The sequence below is a fragment of the Cucurbita pepo genome, chromosome 15 (genome assembly GCF_057944985.1).
Source record: "Cucurbita pepo subsp. pepo isolate OVF chromosome 15, ASM5794498v1, whole genome shotgun sequence".
Classification (NCBI taxonomy): Eukaryota; Viridiplantae; Streptophyta; class Magnoliopsida; order Cucurbitales; family Cucurbitaceae; genus Cucurbita; species Cucurbita pepo.
Genome location: NC_141812.1, coordinates 11200509 through 11215705, shown reverse-complemented (window position 1 = coordinate 11215705; position 15197 = coordinate 11200509). Strand labels below are relative to the sequence as shown.

The 15197-nt window shown below is 37.5% G+C and overlaps 4 protein-coding genes across 11 annotated transcripts; 2 read left to right on the top strand and 2 right to left on the bottom strand.

Annotated features, from left to right (window-relative positions):
• The first annotated feature begins 440 nt into the window (after positions 1 to 440).
• LOC111811745 (uncharacterized) lies at positions 441 to 3620 on the top strand. Of its 5 annotated transcripts, none has more exons than XM_023698767.2 (10): positions 441 to 803; positions 1228 to 1299; positions 1392 to 1481; positions 1717 to 1759; positions 1896 to 2002; positions 2225 to 2320; positions 2450 to 2619; positions 2728 to 2797; positions 2888 to 2987; positions 3284 to 3620. In XM_023698767.2, exons 1-10 carry the CDS (start codon positions 624 to 626, stop codon positions 3373 to 3375), a joined length of 1020 nt encoding a protein of 339 aa, XP_023554535.2. In that variant the 5' UTR covers positions 441 to 623; the 3' UTR covers positions 3376 to 3620. The 5 variants fall into 5 exon arrangements, with proteins under 5 accessions (XP_023554535.2, XP_023554534.2, XP_086974037.1 ...); XM_023698766.2 differs by having other exon boundaries at positions 443 to 803; positions 2429 to 2619; XM_087117912.1 differs by having other exon boundaries at positions 666 to 803; positions 1233 to 1299; positions 2429 to 2619.
• Positions 3621 to 3746: 126 nt separating this feature from the next.
• Positions 3747 to 5839, top strand: LOC111811814 (uncharacterized). 3 transcript variants are annotated; one of them, XM_023698854.2, is made up of 4 exons: positions 3908 to 4111; positions 4236 to 4288; positions 4422 to 4445; positions 5293 to 5839. In XM_023698854.2, the coding sequence occupies exons 1-4, from the start codon at positions 4056 to 4058 to the stop codon at positions 5637 to 5639; spliced, it is 480 nt and encodes a 159-aa protein (XP_023554622.2). In that variant the 5' UTR covers positions 3908 to 4055; the 3' UTR covers positions 5640 to 5839. The 3 variants fall into 3 exon arrangements, with proteins under 3 accessions (XP_023554621.2, XP_023554622.2, XP_086974040.1); XM_087117914.1 differs by having other exon boundaries at positions 4218 to 4288; XM_023698853.2 differs by lacking the exon at positions 4236 to 4288 and having other exon boundaries at positions 3747 to 4111.
• A 56-nt stretch (positions 5840 to 5895) lies between these two features.
• On the bottom strand, positions 5896 to 8198 carry HPL1 (hydroperoxide lyase 1). Its single transcript, XM_087117915.1, is given in 3 exon segments — positions 5896 to 6664; positions 6981 to 7412; positions 7631 to 8198. Coding segments are annotated over 3 exon segments (1491 nt in total). The 5' UTR covers positions 8054 to 8198; the 3' UTR covers positions 5896 to 6028.
• A 2092-nt stretch (positions 8199 to 10290) lies between these two features.
• On the bottom strand, positions 10291 to 14098 carry LOC111811676 (Ubiquitin fusion degradation UFD1 family protein). Of its 2 annotated transcripts, XR_002817584.2 has the most exons (4): positions 13751 to 14098; positions 11162 to 12463; positions 10693 to 11012; positions 10291 to 10554 (listed from the first exon to the last, which is right to left on the bottom strand). XR_002817584.2 is itself a non-coding variant. In XM_023698671.2 (3 exons), the coding sequence occupies exons 1-3, from the start codon at positions 13931 to 13933 to the stop codon at positions 10785 to 10787; spliced, it is 1713 nt and encodes a 570-aa protein (XP_023554439.2). In that variant the 5' UTR covers positions 13934 to 14098; the 3' UTR covers positions 10563 to 10784. The 2 variants fall into 2 exon arrangements, 1 of the variants encoding a protein (XP_023554439.2); XM_023698671.2 differs by lacking the exon at positions 10291 to 10554 and having other exon boundaries at positions 10563 to 11012.
• Positions 14099 to 15197: the final 1099 nt, after the last annotated feature.

The window sequence follows — 15197 nt, the reverse complement described above, 5'->3', positions numbered from 1 at the left end:
AAATGCTAAAAAAGATGAAGGAGTCTAATTATAGGTGTTAATTTAATAAAACTAAATAAATAAATAATTTTTTAGTATCTCACGGCGCAAATATTAAAGTAATTTAGAAAAAATACGTGGAATTTTGGAAAATTGTTATACCTAAGTAAAGATATGACGTGGAGTTTATTATTGGAGATTTAATAACTAATTTAATTTGTAATTATCGATCTTAACTGTGGTTAATTAAATTTATTAATATATGTTTCATTTCTTTCTTCTTTTTATTAAATTTATTTTGTTTCATTAAATATTTTAAAATCTACAAACATATTTAAATAATTAATTTAGTAAATATATTTTGAGTTTTGAAAGAGGAAATTTGTGAATATATATTTGGTGATTAAAATTGAAAAAAGAAAAAGAAAAAAGGCGCAATAAATATTTGAGCTTGAATGGCCGGAGAAACCACTGGCGGCTATTGACAGTATAAAAGGCAGAGAATATGCAGGAAATGAGAGAATCGTGCTTCTTGGAAACCAATCCCCATTTTTCTGTTTCGATTCGCCACTTTCTTCCTCTGTTTTCTCAAATTCCAATTCCGTACTCTCACACAGAATCGCCCAAAATCAAAATCTCTGATAATGGCCACTCTTCCCGACTCTCTGTTCGGAGAACCGTCGGCTGCCGAACGAACCACCGCGCCGAAATCCAACACTTCTCATCCTCCTAATTCAGACCTAAACAAGGTCTCTATTGAAAAGCTGATTCTCGCTCTCCACAACGCCCATACTCGCGAGCGTGCTTTGCAGCTTCTCTCTCAGGTACTGTCTGTAAATGATTCGATATATTGCAATCTCTCCGTTTACGTTGTTTGGTTTCTGGTGATGAGCAGGCGATCATACTCATACTCCAGATTTTTTTTCGCTCTAGGGTCAGAGCAAAGTAGGAACGAAAAGTTCATTGTTCACTTTTAATTCGCCTTGGACTCAAAGAATTACTTAAGATTTTGAGTTTTGCTCCTAATTTCCCCTATTTTCTTACAATGTTAAGATTATATACAAAAAGAACGTTAAAATTTCTGGCTCTGCCTTGGTTGTTGAGAAAATATTGAGATGGAATTGAGGTGCATTACAATCTAAATGTTGCATTCTATTCTTTTTCCGATGATTCAAACTCTTGAGTGCCGTTTTCTTTTTCTTTTCTTTTTTTCTTTTTTTTTTTTTTTTGGTCTTTTTTTCTCATCAGAATAGGAGTAGGAGTGACGATTTGGCTGTTCTGATATGGCATTCGTTTGGTACGATGTTTACCCTTCTGAAGGTATGAACTCTCACTTGTGGCCATGTCTTTTCAGAACCATGTCAATCTTCAGGCTGAGTGATTCCTTTTGGGGATGTGTGCTGCAATTGTAGGAAATCATGGAAATTTACCCTTCGCTGTCCAAGCCCGACCTTACAGAAAGGGCTTCAATTAGGGTCTGCAATGCTCTTGCTCTTCTTCAGGTTATGATCTCTCATCATGCCTCATCTTTTTCGCATCAGATATGAACATGAATGAACAAAATTTGTATTGTTTGTTTGATATATTGAACATGTGTGAAGCTCTGATTTCAATCCTATTTGGATACTGTATGTGAATCTTTCAATGCATGCATCATATCTCCATCGGTTAACTCATAATTCAAATACTTTCAAATTTACCTTCTTACTTATGAATCTGTGTTCTTATCTTCTGCAGTGTGTGGCTTCTCACCCGGAAACAAGGGTGCCATTTATGAAAGGTAAAATCTCAGCAAAATTCTATTTATCTTTGACTTTTTCAAGCACGAATCAGTGGCTTTTTGAATTAGGTAGCGTTAATGGTCTGAGTTTTGCTGATTTTCCAGTGCTTCTGCTTGAATGTATATTATTTTGCAGCCAAGATCCCACTCTATTTGTACCCTTTCCTTAATACCACCATTAAAGAAAAGCCTCATGAATATCTCAGGCTCACAAGCTTAGGAGTAATTGGTGCACTAGTGAAGGTAGTCACTGGTTTCTGTTCTGTACATTTTGTTTTCTGTTCTGTGGTGAACATCAACACTTGCTAACACGCACCATGATGGAATGATCACATTGAAACAAACTAATGAGTTCAATAACAAAAATTACAGGCGCACACACACAAAGTTCTGGTTTGGTTTGTTTTGTTTTGTAACTATGGAACTCTCTAATCGGTGAAACTGAAGATATGCAATGGTTTGCAGGTTGATGACAAGGAAGTAATTTACTTCCTACTCAAAACTGAAATAGTTCCATACTGCCTGCGATGCATGGATGTGGGAAAAGGCTTGTCGAAAACGGTGAGTACAACGAGATGAGATCATTAACTGCGTTTCAAATATTGCTTTGTTAATAATGTCAAGCACCTTTATTACTAGGCTGTTACTCATAATCTTAACATCACCCAGGTTTCCACATTTATTCTTCAGAAAATTCTAATGGATGAAGAGGGATTGAGGTACTGCTGTCTCGTAGCTGATCGATTTTTCGCAATAACTAGTGCCTTGGAAACAATGATGGAAAAAATTTCAGAAGAACCCTCACAACGTCTGCTAAAACATATTGTTCGCTGTTATCTTAAGCTATCTGAAAGTCCAAGGTTAGCTAAAAGTTCCTCTGAAGGCTTTAAAATCTTCATAATTTGATTGGTTTTACCATTACTCTTGATATTACACCATTGATTCTGTGCTTGAAATTATCAATAAAGGGCTTGCCCGGGACTTGCTAAACTCCTTCCTCGGATGCTAAACGACAGCGCGTTTACCGACCTCCTTCGTGTAAGTTTTGCATCTACATTGGAAGTTTATCACATCAATTCCTTACATCCACTTCTGAAGCTTAAGCTATTATGAGTTTGTTACTTGCAGGATGATCCAACAGTCATGAGCTCGTTCCAACAGTTGCTTCGCAATGTACATGAGAATAGATTACGAGAGAATGAAGATGAATATGGCACTCCCAAAACAGGTTGAACAAATTATACATACATAGCTCTAACAATGAGTTAGTTCATCTTCCACATTTCTCTTTCATCTTCCACATTTCTCTTCACTATGTAGATGACTCCTTAAAACTTAGTGTTAGGCTTATTTTCTTCCACAGGCTTTTGCTTTGCTACTTGTCTTTAATTCTCTGTTAAGTACAGAATGAAGGGGAATCTCATCTTGACTTTCACAATCTCTCCTACTACTTCTAATTGAACTTTGAGCTTAATTTGGTTTTTCAAAAAACTAAATGTCTAAATGGAATTAAAATTGTAACAGTTCAAGCCGCCGCCGCCCCGCCGCCACGCCGCCACGCCGGGCGATATTGTCTTTTTTGGACTTTCTCTTTCAAGCTTTCTTCGAGGTTTTAAAAAGCGTCTGGTAGGTGAAAGTTTTCATACCCTTATAAGGAGTGTTTTATTCTTTTCTCCGCATCTGATAGGTAAGGTTTCATACTCGAGTGTATGAGTGTTTTATTCCTTTCTCCACATCTGATAGGTAAGGTTTTAATATCCCGAGTTTAGTTTTTAACAAAAATTCGAGATTTAAATAGTTGGATGAACAATTTTTATTGATACTAGCGTGATAACACTAGTAACATTTATAAAGCTTAATTGAACCATAAAGATTAAAAAAAAAAAAAAAAAAAAAAACTTTTCAAATTAAATCCAAAATACATGAACTCAAATCAAGCATTTAAAATTATATAATCTTTTTTATTAAAAAAATTAAACGCGGATTCCAGGAAGAGGGAGTTAGATTGTGATACCCAATCGAACTCTGATTCTTCACTTTGTTAGTAAATCCTGAAGACCGAAGAGAATCATCAGTTGCATCCCATCCCCACTTATTTATTTCAACTATTCACTCTCTGCCAATCCCTCCCGCTTTCTCCGATGGCAATTCAGGCCAGCTCCTGCAATCCCTCACTCATCAAGTTCGGATTGGCTTTGATCGCCCTCTCTATTGCCGGTTACATTCTCGGTCCTCCTCTCTATTGGCACTTCAAGGAAGGTTTAGCCGTCGTTACCCGCTCCTCTTCTTCTTCCTCATGCCCTCCTTGTTTCTGCGACTGCCCTTCTCAGCCCCTCATCACAATTCCCCAAGGTATCTTTTGGTTTCTCCTTTTCTTATGCTCAGATCCGATTAGATCTCTTCTGGGTTTCGTCTAATTTTGCCACTGGTTCCTTAATTTGGCGATTCGCTTTCTTAGATCTCGTTCTGGGTTTAGGTTGATTTTGTTCTGTTATGCTGATTTGCTTAAGGTTCTCTTTCTGCATATGGGTAATGATCTAATTGTTTATCTGATTATGTATGTGAACTTCTTCCTTGTAGATTGAAGTCATGCATGCCTTTCAATTACCCTTTTCTGGTTTTTGTGTAATCTGTTTACTTACTGTGGTTAGTGTTTGTGCAGAATTGAGGAACACTACTTTTGGAGGTTAGTTTCACTTTCTTTCTCAAATGGGTATAATAGTGTTTTTGGCTCATCATGACAAGTGATCCTGAACTTTGCAATATGAATATCAAAGATCTCAATATCTTAACCCTTTGATGATCATGAATTAGATTGTATTACCCTAAGAGGGCTATTTGCTGGTTTTTTCTTCATTTAAAGATTCTTCCAAAAGTTTCAGGGAAAATATACTTGTTGAGGTAGCCTTTTGCTTCTTAGGTTTTCTTAGACTGTAAATAATGGTTCTGGAGTTGAAAGGGGTGAGACTGAGTGTTTGAAACAAAGCTGCAAGATAAATGGACTAAGGAGCATGAAAGATCTAAAAATTGCCTTCTTAATATGTTTTATTGTCAAGATTCGGAAGTGTCTCTGTGTGTGAGATCTCACATCGATTGGAGAGGAGAACAATGCATTTCTTATAAGGGTGTGGAAACCTCTCCCTAGCAGACGCGTTTTAAAACCATGAGGATGACGACGATACATAACGGGCCAAAGCGGACAATATTTGCTAGTGGTGGGCTTATGCTGTTACAAATGGTATCAGAGCTAGACATCGAGCGGTTGGAGAGGGGAACAAAGTATTCTTTAGAAGGGTGTGGAAAGCCCTAGCAAACGCGTTTTAAAACTGTAAGGCTGACGGCAATACGTATCGGATCAAGGCGGATAATAGCCCTTTGGATTTCTTTCCTTACATTCACATCCTACTCAAACTGATATTGCCATCACCTTCCTTTCAGTATGACAGGGAGGAGATGTGTATTAGATTTTTTTTTTTCTTTACTTAACTAATAAACTTCGACTACTGGATCGTAATAACTCGTGCATTTTGCAGATTGTATTAAGCACGATCCAGAAGTGAGTCAAGACACAGAAAAGAACTTCGCAGACCTATTGTTAGAGGAGCTGAAGCTAAAGGAAACCGAAGCATTGGAAAATCAGCGCCGTGCTGATATGGCTCTGCTCGAGGCAAAGAAGATGACATCTCAGTATCAAAAAGAAGCAGACAAGTGCAATTCTGGGATGGAAACATGTGAAGAAGCTAGAGAGAAAGCTGAAGCAGTATTAGCTGCACAGAAGAGACTAACAGCAATGTGGGAGCAAAGGGCTCGCCAAAGGGGTTGGAAAGAAGGCATGGCTAAGTCTCGTACTCAAAAACAACCAAATATTCAAACTGCATAGACAGAGCTTTCAAACAGTAACACTTCCTTCCTCACCTTTTTGTTTTCATATATATATATATATATATATATCTTCTGGTAGTAACTTAAATTTTACTCGGTGTCACGACGCAAATAGATCGAAACGATTCTTGTTTAGCTAATTGAAATGTCAATTACCATTGTTAGTGAATCATAAGAAAATGTTCATCTGGTTTGTCATCTTTCTTGTCAATTTAAAAAGATTTGTGGCTATTTAGTTTCAGAGTTTAAAAGGGTCTGAATTTTACCTTAATTTGTATTTATTTATTTATTTATTCATTCCAAATGTTCCCATTTTGGATCGAACTTGGGAATCATACATAAGAAAGGCATGATGTAGAAGATTGCAGCTCTCAGTATGATTCACTTTCAATTAGGCTTTTGGAGTGCTGTAATCGAACCGCCCTCCCCTGCAATTGAATCATACCTTCGAAATATGTAAGCCACAAATACCACCGCCGTCAGCACCACCAAATCCTTCGCTGCACATTGCTTGTTATGCTCGCTGGTCATCCCCGTCTGCGGCCCGTTTGACCAGAACAGATAATCCAGCAGCGCCGCCCCTTTCTCCACCCTGAACCGGTCCGGCTTAAACGCCTCCGGCTCCTCGAACACGTTGGGGTCCCTCATCACCAGTGGCTGATACCCACAAAGCAGCTCTCCCTTCTTGATCTCGAACACTGCATCGTGCGAACTTAGCTTGAAATCCTTCCTCGCTCTCGCGTATTGGGTCGGAACCGGCGGGTCCAGCCGGAGCGTCTCGTACACGAGGGAGTAAACCAACTCCATCTCCTTCACGGACTCAAATGTCAGTCCCGACCCGGATTTTGCCCTCACTTCGTCGACGATTCTCTGCTGTAAGCCGGTTCTGTCGTTGAGTATACGGTCCATTAGAACCGGAAGAAAGAGGCTGAATCCACCGTAGGCGTTGAATCCTAAGGCGAAGATAAGATTGTGAATGGCTTCTTCCTTCTTCAACCCGAACTCGGAAACGCCTCGCTGCACCTGTTTTACCAATTATAAAAATAAAATAAAAAAAAGTTTTTTAATTTTATATTTTCACCACAAAACACATAAAATTGAAGATTTTAAATTTTTATAAATTTATTGAAGTGATGTGACATTAAAGTTGTTGGTAGAAACAAATAAATTCATAAGAAGATTCTAATGAGAAAAAGGAGAAATTGTTGAATTGAAAGATGTTAATGATTATGGAAATGTCTGTAAAAATTATAAACATTAAAAAAAAAGAGAAAAGTATCTAAAATAATAAATAAAGTTAAAAAGTTCTAATTCTTTTTACTATAAATATTGAGCCAACAATATTTTGTCAAATATTATATATGGGTGGTTTCGGGGGAAGAGGGGTACCTTCCTTTTCGATGAAATCGTAGAGTCTCCGGTAGCGGCCGGCGATGGGGAAGAAGGGTAATCGGAAAGAGTGGAGGAAGATTTCCTCGAGGGGCTGGAAAATGCCGAGGTGGATGGTGGGGACGAGCTGGAGGCCGAGCCAGATGATGACGTCGATGTAGGCGGATTTCGCCACTTCCGGTGATTTTGCAGTATCGGCGCCGGCCAGGGTTTTGGAGAAGAAATTGAAAAGAGCTGGTTGGAGAAGGTTTCTGTAGCTGGATTTTTGGTTGTTTGCGATTTCGGATTCGATGCCGTCCCAAAACGTGGAGAGGTTCGATTCCAGCTCGGGTATCCAAATCTTCGAGCTCCGCCGCAGGATGTCTATGGTGAAGTTCTTAATCTGGAAGTAAAATTGGTATGAGAAAATTAATTATTGAAATGAATGATTTGGAATCTGCAATTAATTATTGAAGAAGACAGAAAGAGATGGAGTGGTTGGGGATTCATATCTGAAATTTTAAAAACGCATACAAAACAGATGAAATAATCCAGAGCCACGAATATATTGGATCAGAGTAAAATGGGGGGAAATTTCTCAAGTTGAAACCCTAATCGTACCTTCGAGTGTTGAGATTCCGACGGATCCAAATAGGCACACACTCTCATGTTTCCGGTGAAGCTAGTGCTGGGCATGAAATCGCCGACCAGAACATTCTTCTTCTCCACTACCTCCATGTCGAACAGATGCGCAAACGACTTGCAATCAAGAACCGCAATCACTTTCGGATCGCTTAAGATGAAGGGGAACGACGGAGGGACATTCGTCCTGAAAACCGTGCTCCGATTCTTCTCGATCCGACTCCTGAAGAACTTGTCCGGTCCTTGAAACCAGAAGTAATCGAGGCGGTCGGCGATGGATCCGAACAGCGGCAAGCCATGACTGCCGGGGATGTTTTTGAGCGGCAAAGTGACCGGCGGCGGGGATATTGACGAAGGGATGGAAGGCACTCCGCCGGAGGCCATGGCGACCATCGTAGACATCAGATTTTTCGGAGAGTTTTGACAGTGAAGTACAGGACGGTGAGATTGGTTGAACCTTGCCGTTCCCGGTGGACTGATGGAGGGAGATTTAAGAGGAGTTTTGTTAAGCAATTGGGGAGACGAAGAGGGAGAGTGACGTGGCTATTGCTCATTTGCTAAACATTAATAAAGATTACAAAATGTGGATAAATAACGGCAATGTCATGCGAGTCAAAGACTTTTTTTTTTTTTTTTTGTTTTATTCGTCCAAAATTATTGAGTGATAAAATTATAATTATTATTATTATTGAATAATAAACTCAATTTAACGATAAATTTTGTTCGAGTTACTCCCATTAAAAGTAAAATGTTAATGCGTAAAACGTGAATTTACATCTTTTCAAATCTTTAATAAAAATTTATCAAAAATTAAATTAAATTAAATATTAATTAAAAGAGTCTTAAAAAAATCATATGTGTTTAAAATTAACCATGCGATTTTACAATTAATAAATGGTAAAGCTTAATTGGATTAATTGGATTTTTCAAAACATTGACTTTTTTAAACCCTAATTTATTGGTATAATAATTATATTAAAAAGAAGAAAACATCTCTGTAACAAAAAAATAACCTAAAAATGAGAGATAATATAATTTTTTTTTAGTTTGTTAGGGTACAAGTCTACCATTAGCATATATTGTCGGTTTTGACTCATAACGTATTGCAATTCTCCTCTCCAACTAAAGTGGGATCTCACAATTCACCCTCTTTAGGGGTTAGCCTCCTCGGTGACATATCGCTCGGTGTCTGGCTCTAATATCATTTGTAACCGTCAAAACCCATCATTAGTAAATATTGTCTGTTTTAGTCCATTATGTATCATAGTCAGCATCACGGTCTTAAAACGTGTCTACTAGGAAAAAGTTTCAACACCCTTATAAAGAATGTTTCATTCCCCTCTCCAACCGATGTAAGATCTCGTAATTCATTCCCTCTCATGGCTCATCGTCATCGTTGGCACTCATTCCCTCTCCAATTGATGTGGGATCTCACAATCCACCCTCCTTTGGGCCAACGTTCTCACTGGCACACTGTTCGGTGTCTACTCCCATTTGGGGCTCAACGTCCTCGCTGGCACATCATCCGATATCTTACTCTGATACCATCCGATATATAATTTTATTTTATATTTTGGAGGGGTTTTTTTTTTTTTTTATTCCGAATGCCAACAAAATAAAAATGGGTACGGAATGTAATGAAATTGGCAGTGTCCTTGATATTTTTGAGATGGGAAAACCTTTCTAAATGAATTTGAAACCACTTGTTTAAATACACACGCTACACAAATAAATGCTTTTCAATTTGAAATTAAAACAAAAAAACAAAACAAAACAAAAAGAGTTGGATTTCTGGTGTGTCGGTATATTCATGTTTTGTTTGTTAGATGTGAAGTGAAATTTTAAATATACATTTAATACCATTTTTTTTTTCAATATAATTAGTAACAACTAACAATAATTCACTTTTATTTTAGTGTCTTAAAAATGAGATTAATAATTTCAAATTATTCAAAATAGATATATATTGTTCACATTTATCAATTACAGTTTAATTTGTTTGTTTTTACTTTTTTTTTTTTTTTACATAATTATTCCGAGTTACATAATAAACAGCTATTTTTAGAATTGAAAATGAGAAAATGAGAAAATAACCCAATTCAAAGGTCATCTAAGCTGCCATGGTATGGGGAAGCATTAATTGGGACCGTGTGGGACCCTCCTAAATGCAGCCCTACTCCGATGTTTTGAAACAATTTAATCCATATTTTTAAATTTATACAAATTTAATTTTTATTGTAGCTACTAAAACGTGGAACAAAACACTTTTGTTTTTATTTATTTATTTGAAATTTACCTAAAATTTTCCATTGTAATAAAATGGGAAGAAATTTTAAAAATTTAGAAACTACGGCTTTCCCCAGTGGTAGGAAGAGGTTAGATCTCACTTTCCAGTAGTAGGAAGAGGTTAGATCTCATAATTCACTCATAATTCACTCCCTTTAAAACGTAATATCAGGAAGAGGTTAGATCTCATAATTCGACTAATCTAGGGAATGATCATGAGTTTATAAACAAAAAATAGTCTCTCCATTGGTTTGAAACTTTTTGGGAAAATCTAAATTTAAGTCATAAGAACTTATGCTTAAAGTGGACAATATCATACTATTGTGGAGAGTCGTGTTCATCTATTGCTAGCATATTGCCTTCTTTCAAATGGGTAAGTGCAGAAAAAACAAGAAGCAAACCCAAAATCAGCCCCAACACCGTACGAGAGTGAAGGTAAGTGCAGAAAAAACAGATGGAGAATAGGCCCTCCTAGTTCAATGTTGGCCATCTTGTTCAAGTTCCCTTTGAGATGGGCAATCCCAAATTTGTCAAGTCTTGCTCATCCCCTAACCCATTTGTTGTACTTAGAAACAAACAGATAAACTGCATCTTGCTGAGTTCCAAGCATTATATTACTGTACAATAAATTTCAAGCACTATATTATACACTAATTTCATGATGTCATTGCCAATGTTTATCCACAACAATCTTTAAATTCCTAGCTGAGGGTGTTCAAAGAATAAAACCATGCAACACTTGCTACTAAACTCACCAATTTATTCGACCATTCCATTGCATCCCTGCTAATCTCCTGCCATGTTGACAATGTTGATATCACATAGCTCTTGCAGGCTGCACCAGAAATTAGCTCTTTTGATGAACAGCGATTTGATGGATGTCCATCTCCTTCAACATCACTGCACGTCCACAAGAATCACATGGCGCTGTTCTAGACCCACAAATGCTTTCATGCTCAGACAGCCCTCTCAGTCTGTCTCGGATGTCCATAGCAGAACTTCCAGCTTGAACCATGTCCCCGCAGAACTGACATGTGATCAGGCGCAGTGGGCAAACCAACGCTTGATGTTGCACCTGTCAACAATACATTGAAGGAAATTTTTGCTTACAACGATAGTAATGGGATGCCTTCGTGAACTAACAAAGAAAATCTTGACTAAAACACATTTGTAGACTAAATCAAGAAAGATTCATCAGGAAAAGCACAAAGATTAGCTGCTTACCATCTCTTCTTTCTCGAGGACTACTCCACAAGCACATTTGAGTGGTACATGGAACACCTTGTCGTGCTTCTCCATCTCACTTTTCTGAAGAGCTTGTCCACATTTATCACAATGCACATGATTCTTTGCCTCTTCGACTCTAAGGACCACGCCACAGTCAGCATGCTTGCAAACAAAGTTGTGTCTACTGCAGTAAGCTTCATGCAAAGCTATAGTTCGACTGGGTATGTAATGCTTGCAATTCCGACATTCTGCAGTATCCTGGTCTATAAATGTTGATGAAGAGACTTCCTGTCTACCCACTTTATGGTTCATGACATCCTCGATACTCACTGTGATTTGGTACTTTGAAGTTCCCTTAAATCCATAGACTCCAATGCTATAAGTACCAGCCCCGAAGTTTTTATCTCTAGAGTTGAGGATTAGGACCTTTGAACCAATATCATGCGAAGACCAAGAATGCTGGTGCTGAGTAGGAAATATGAGAGGATGCTTAGAAATGTAAACGTTTGTATCTCCTTCATTAGTCTCCACTTCAAACTTTACTTCGACCCTTGCATTTCCGGAAGAAATTACATCCCATATATCGTTGTCTATGGAGAATTTGTAATATGAATAACACCCTTCCTCAACCATACCAGACTCCTGCTTCTTAAAAGTTAGCAGCTTGAGAACATGTTGATCCATGGTTCCAGAGGATGAATCAGGACCAACTACGTCAACCTCAATATCTGTTTCTAAAACGGATATCCTAGAAGATGGTTTCAACTCAAGAACATTTAACTTGTATGCAAGCTCCCCATAGACAACAGTCAGAATATCACCTTGAGAAAGGGTGGCATGCTGACGAAGACTTGTCTCAAGGATAGCTTTGGGATTTGGCAAGTCCAAAAATCCTATACCTTCTGGTTGCAGCTTTGCATAAGTTCCTTTGGGTAGCCACACATAACGTACTTCAACTAACGGTTTCGTTGAGGAATCATCCAGAAATAAATTTCGCCAAACATGAGGAGGCAATTCAACAAAACCTTCGGCGGCAGTAAACTCCAACACACCTGAACGGGTGGTTCTGTGAGTCTTTTCTTCAGTGATGTCCGAGTCAGAAGGACCTTCTTGATGTACTACCGACAGTTGGAAGTACACAGGTCCCTTATCAAAAGCACCTTGATCAGACAATTCGGTGAAACCAGAAGGGGGCAACTTGATCTTGTCTCCATTACGCTCATAAGGTATAGCTTCTAAAACACGGTAAAAGGTAATTCCTCTTCCCGCAAGCAAGGATTCCTCCATTAGTTGATCAGCCTGGAATGTTCACAGCCTTTGTCAAAAGGGAAAGTGAAAAATCCATGCGTAAAAAAGTGGACAATTGGCAAAATGCCATTTTGGAGAGAAATTTTCAAACTCTAAAATTCATTCTACACGAATACCTATTAACAACACCAGGCAATATAAGGTGAAAATGTCCAAGTTAAACAACAACAATCGTATGGAGAACGTAACTACAGCTTTATATTAGGTGACAAAATTATAACACATTGATCCTACGGAATCTTCAATTTTTATTAAGTTTCATTCAATACATATCTTTTAGTTAAGATTTTTACACATCCAAAAGGGACAATTTGTCTGCACTATGTCAGCCAAATTTCGACTTTCCATGAAGACAAGCCAAACAAGATACTAACTTTCCTAGGACTCTTGAGTTCCATACAACTTACGACAATAATAGTTCTTAAAAACAATCTTAAAAAATTGTTCCCCCAATCCTGTTATGTTCAGCCTTCTTCCTATGAAATAGATTAAGAGATCATGAAAAATTAGTTTTTGAGCTAGAAATCAGACTCCAATTTGATTTTTGAAGAAATAATCCTTTCCTTACATAGATCACTCTCTTTTGTATAACAAACCTTTGGAAGTCAGCTTCTCCCCCTCTTTTTAGCAGATTAGTAATCTCACCATCATCTAACAAACACGCTCACAAAACCAAGCCAGGAGGCATCATGCCAAGCAAGTTAAGCACAAAAGAGGCAACAAAAGCACGTCAACATTCAAGTATATCCCTTTCCCATTCCACAGTCATTGAAAGTTTTCTAACTTGTGAACGTTTAGGAGAGCGCATTCTAAATGTTTCCATATCCCGAAAACATCAACCTGGACACAACCGAGGAGCCAAGAATTTTGAAACAACAATAAATACGCTCAGCCATTGCGTTTATTCGGCGATTGCAATTGCATTTCAAGAGACTCAAATACAAGGAACGAACGAATTTTCCTTGCTTTAATCCCTCCAGACAACAAAATAGTCTAATAATCTATCGAATAAATGGATAACAAAAGAATATATAACCATCTGAGAATAGAGAATGCTTGAAAGCTCGCAGTCTGGATTCAGAACCAAATAGCTTCTTCAGCAATCCAAGAAACAAAAGAGAAAACACAAGAGATGAATCCGTATGCGTATGCGACCACCATTCACAAGCAAAAAAATTCATCAACATAAACATAGAATCACGATCGACATATCCAAACAAATCGGGCATATAACTCCAAATCTAGAAAACGAAAAAAGAATTCAGCTGTAGAGAGCACCTTAATTCGGGCCTCGGCAGCATCGAGACGTCTTGAAAGTTGAGCCGCTTCAATGGCTTCTCGTTGCTTCCTTGCCTCTTCTTTAGCTTTCCTTTCCCTCTGCACTTTTCGTCTAGCCATCTCCTTCCTTTCCTTCTGCTCTTTCTCGAGCTTCTCTCTCGCCATTCTTAGCTCGAAATCCATCTCCTCCTAATCTCCGCCCTCTTCGTAGCTGAATCTCTCCCTGTGCAAAACTTATATCCGATCGGAAAAAATAGCGAAATTGAAGATTGTTAGGTTGGATTTAGAAGTATTTATGAATCTTTCAGGTGAGGAAACGGAGACGAAAGCTTCCGACTTCCAGAAGAAAAACCAAATCGGATTTTTTGAGCGTCAACCATGGACGGTGGGTGGGTCGTAATTGGGCTTGATTCTGGAAGCTTCGATGACCCGGCCCATTTCCCATTTTAGGGCCCAAAAAATGCTTATCATGATGGAGAAATTTATAACAAACGTGCCTTCCTTCGCACACAGTTTAGAAGGAAATTAAAGAACATTCGGCCTAATACAGTTCCTAAAACAAAATTAATAAAACTTTTTAAGGCTTTTTGTTTATGAATTTAATAGGTCACCAAAAATTTGTACTTAAAAAAATTTCGTTCCAGTTCACTGGATAAGAGTGAAAAACTCGAACATCTAACCTCTTGATTCATTAATTTTGTTTTATTTCAACTTTTAATTTTTTATCTATTAAATTATTGATATAATAAAAAAAATATCTATTACATGAATGTTTGTCTTATATTAAATGCAAGAAATTGTTTCTTGAAAACGAAATCTACAAATTGAGGCATTTTTCAACGCTTTCAAATTTAAAATTCAAAAATCTTGAAAGCATGGAATACACCACTTTTGACAAAATCGTTGTTCGATGGTAAAAGTTCTACATCGGCTAATTTAGAGAACGATCATGAATTTATAATCAAGGAATATTCTCTCCATTGGTATGAGCGTCCCACGTCAGCTAATTTAGGGAATGATCATGAATTTATAATCAAGGAATACTCTCTCTATTAGTACGAGGCTTTTTGGGAAAGTCCAAAGCAACACCACAAGAGCTTATGCTCAAAGTGAAAGCAAAGCCACGAGAGCAAAAAGCCATGAGAGCTTATGCTCAAAGTGGACAATATTATACCATTGTGAAGAGTCGCGTGATTTCTATCCTGGTATCAAAGAACTCCAAAATTAAGAAGAAACGTACTTTGTTCTAGGGGATGTGTTGGTAGATGTGATAACCTAATTTATAATATATATATATATATCAAAACTTTATACTTTATTCAAAAAAATAAAAATAAAAAATAACAACTCTAGAAATTACTTTGGAATTAACACTAATTTGAAAGAGATAAAAGAATGATTAATTAATAAATTTAAAAAAGAAAAAAGAAAAAAAAAAAGAAAAAAA

What these genes read in the sequence shown, in the direction of transcription:
- LOC111811745 (XM_023698766.2), top strand. Translation starts at nt 624, where the DNA reads ATGGCCACTCTTCCCGACTCTCTGTTCGGAGAACCGTCGGCTGCCGAA. An exon ending in CTTTGCAGCTTCTCTCTCAG is followed by an intron (nt 804 to 1,227) that starts GTACTGTCTGTA and finishes TTTTCTCATCAG; the next exon opens with AATAGGAGTAGGAGTGACGA. An exon ending in CGATGTTTACCCTTCTGAAG is followed by an intron (nt 1,300 to 1,391) that starts GTATGAACTCTC and finishes CTGCAATTGTAG; the next exon opens with GAAATCATGGAAATTTACCC.
- LOC111811814 (XM_023698853.2), top strand. Translation starts at nt 3,901, where the DNA reads ATGGCAATTCAGGCCAGCTCCTGCAATCCCTCACTCATCAAGTTCGGA. An exon ending in CCTCATCACAATTCCCCAAG is followed by an intron (nt 4,112 to 4,421) that starts GTATCTTTTGGT and finishes GTGTTTGTGCAG; the next exon opens with AATTGAGGAACACTACTTTT. An exon ending in GAGGAACACTACTTTTGGAG is followed by an intron (nt 4,446 to 5,292) that starts GTTAGTTTCACT and finishes TGCATTTTGCAG; the next exon opens with ATTGTATTAAGCACGATCCA.
- LOC111811676 (XM_023698671.2), bottom strand. Translation starts at nt 13,933, where the DNA reads ATGGATTTCGAGCTAAGAATGGCGAGAGAGAAGCTCGAGAAAGAGCAG. An exon ending in CTGCCGAGGCCCGAATTAAG is followed by an intron (nt 12,464 to 13,750) that starts GTGCTCTCTACA and finishes TGAACATTCCAG; the next exon opens with GCTGATCAACTAATGGAGGA. An exon ending in TCCTCGAGAAAGAAGAGATG is followed by an intron (nt 11,013 to 11,161) that starts GTAAGCAGCTAA and finishes TATTGTTGACAG; the next exon opens with GTGCAACATCAAGCGTTGGT.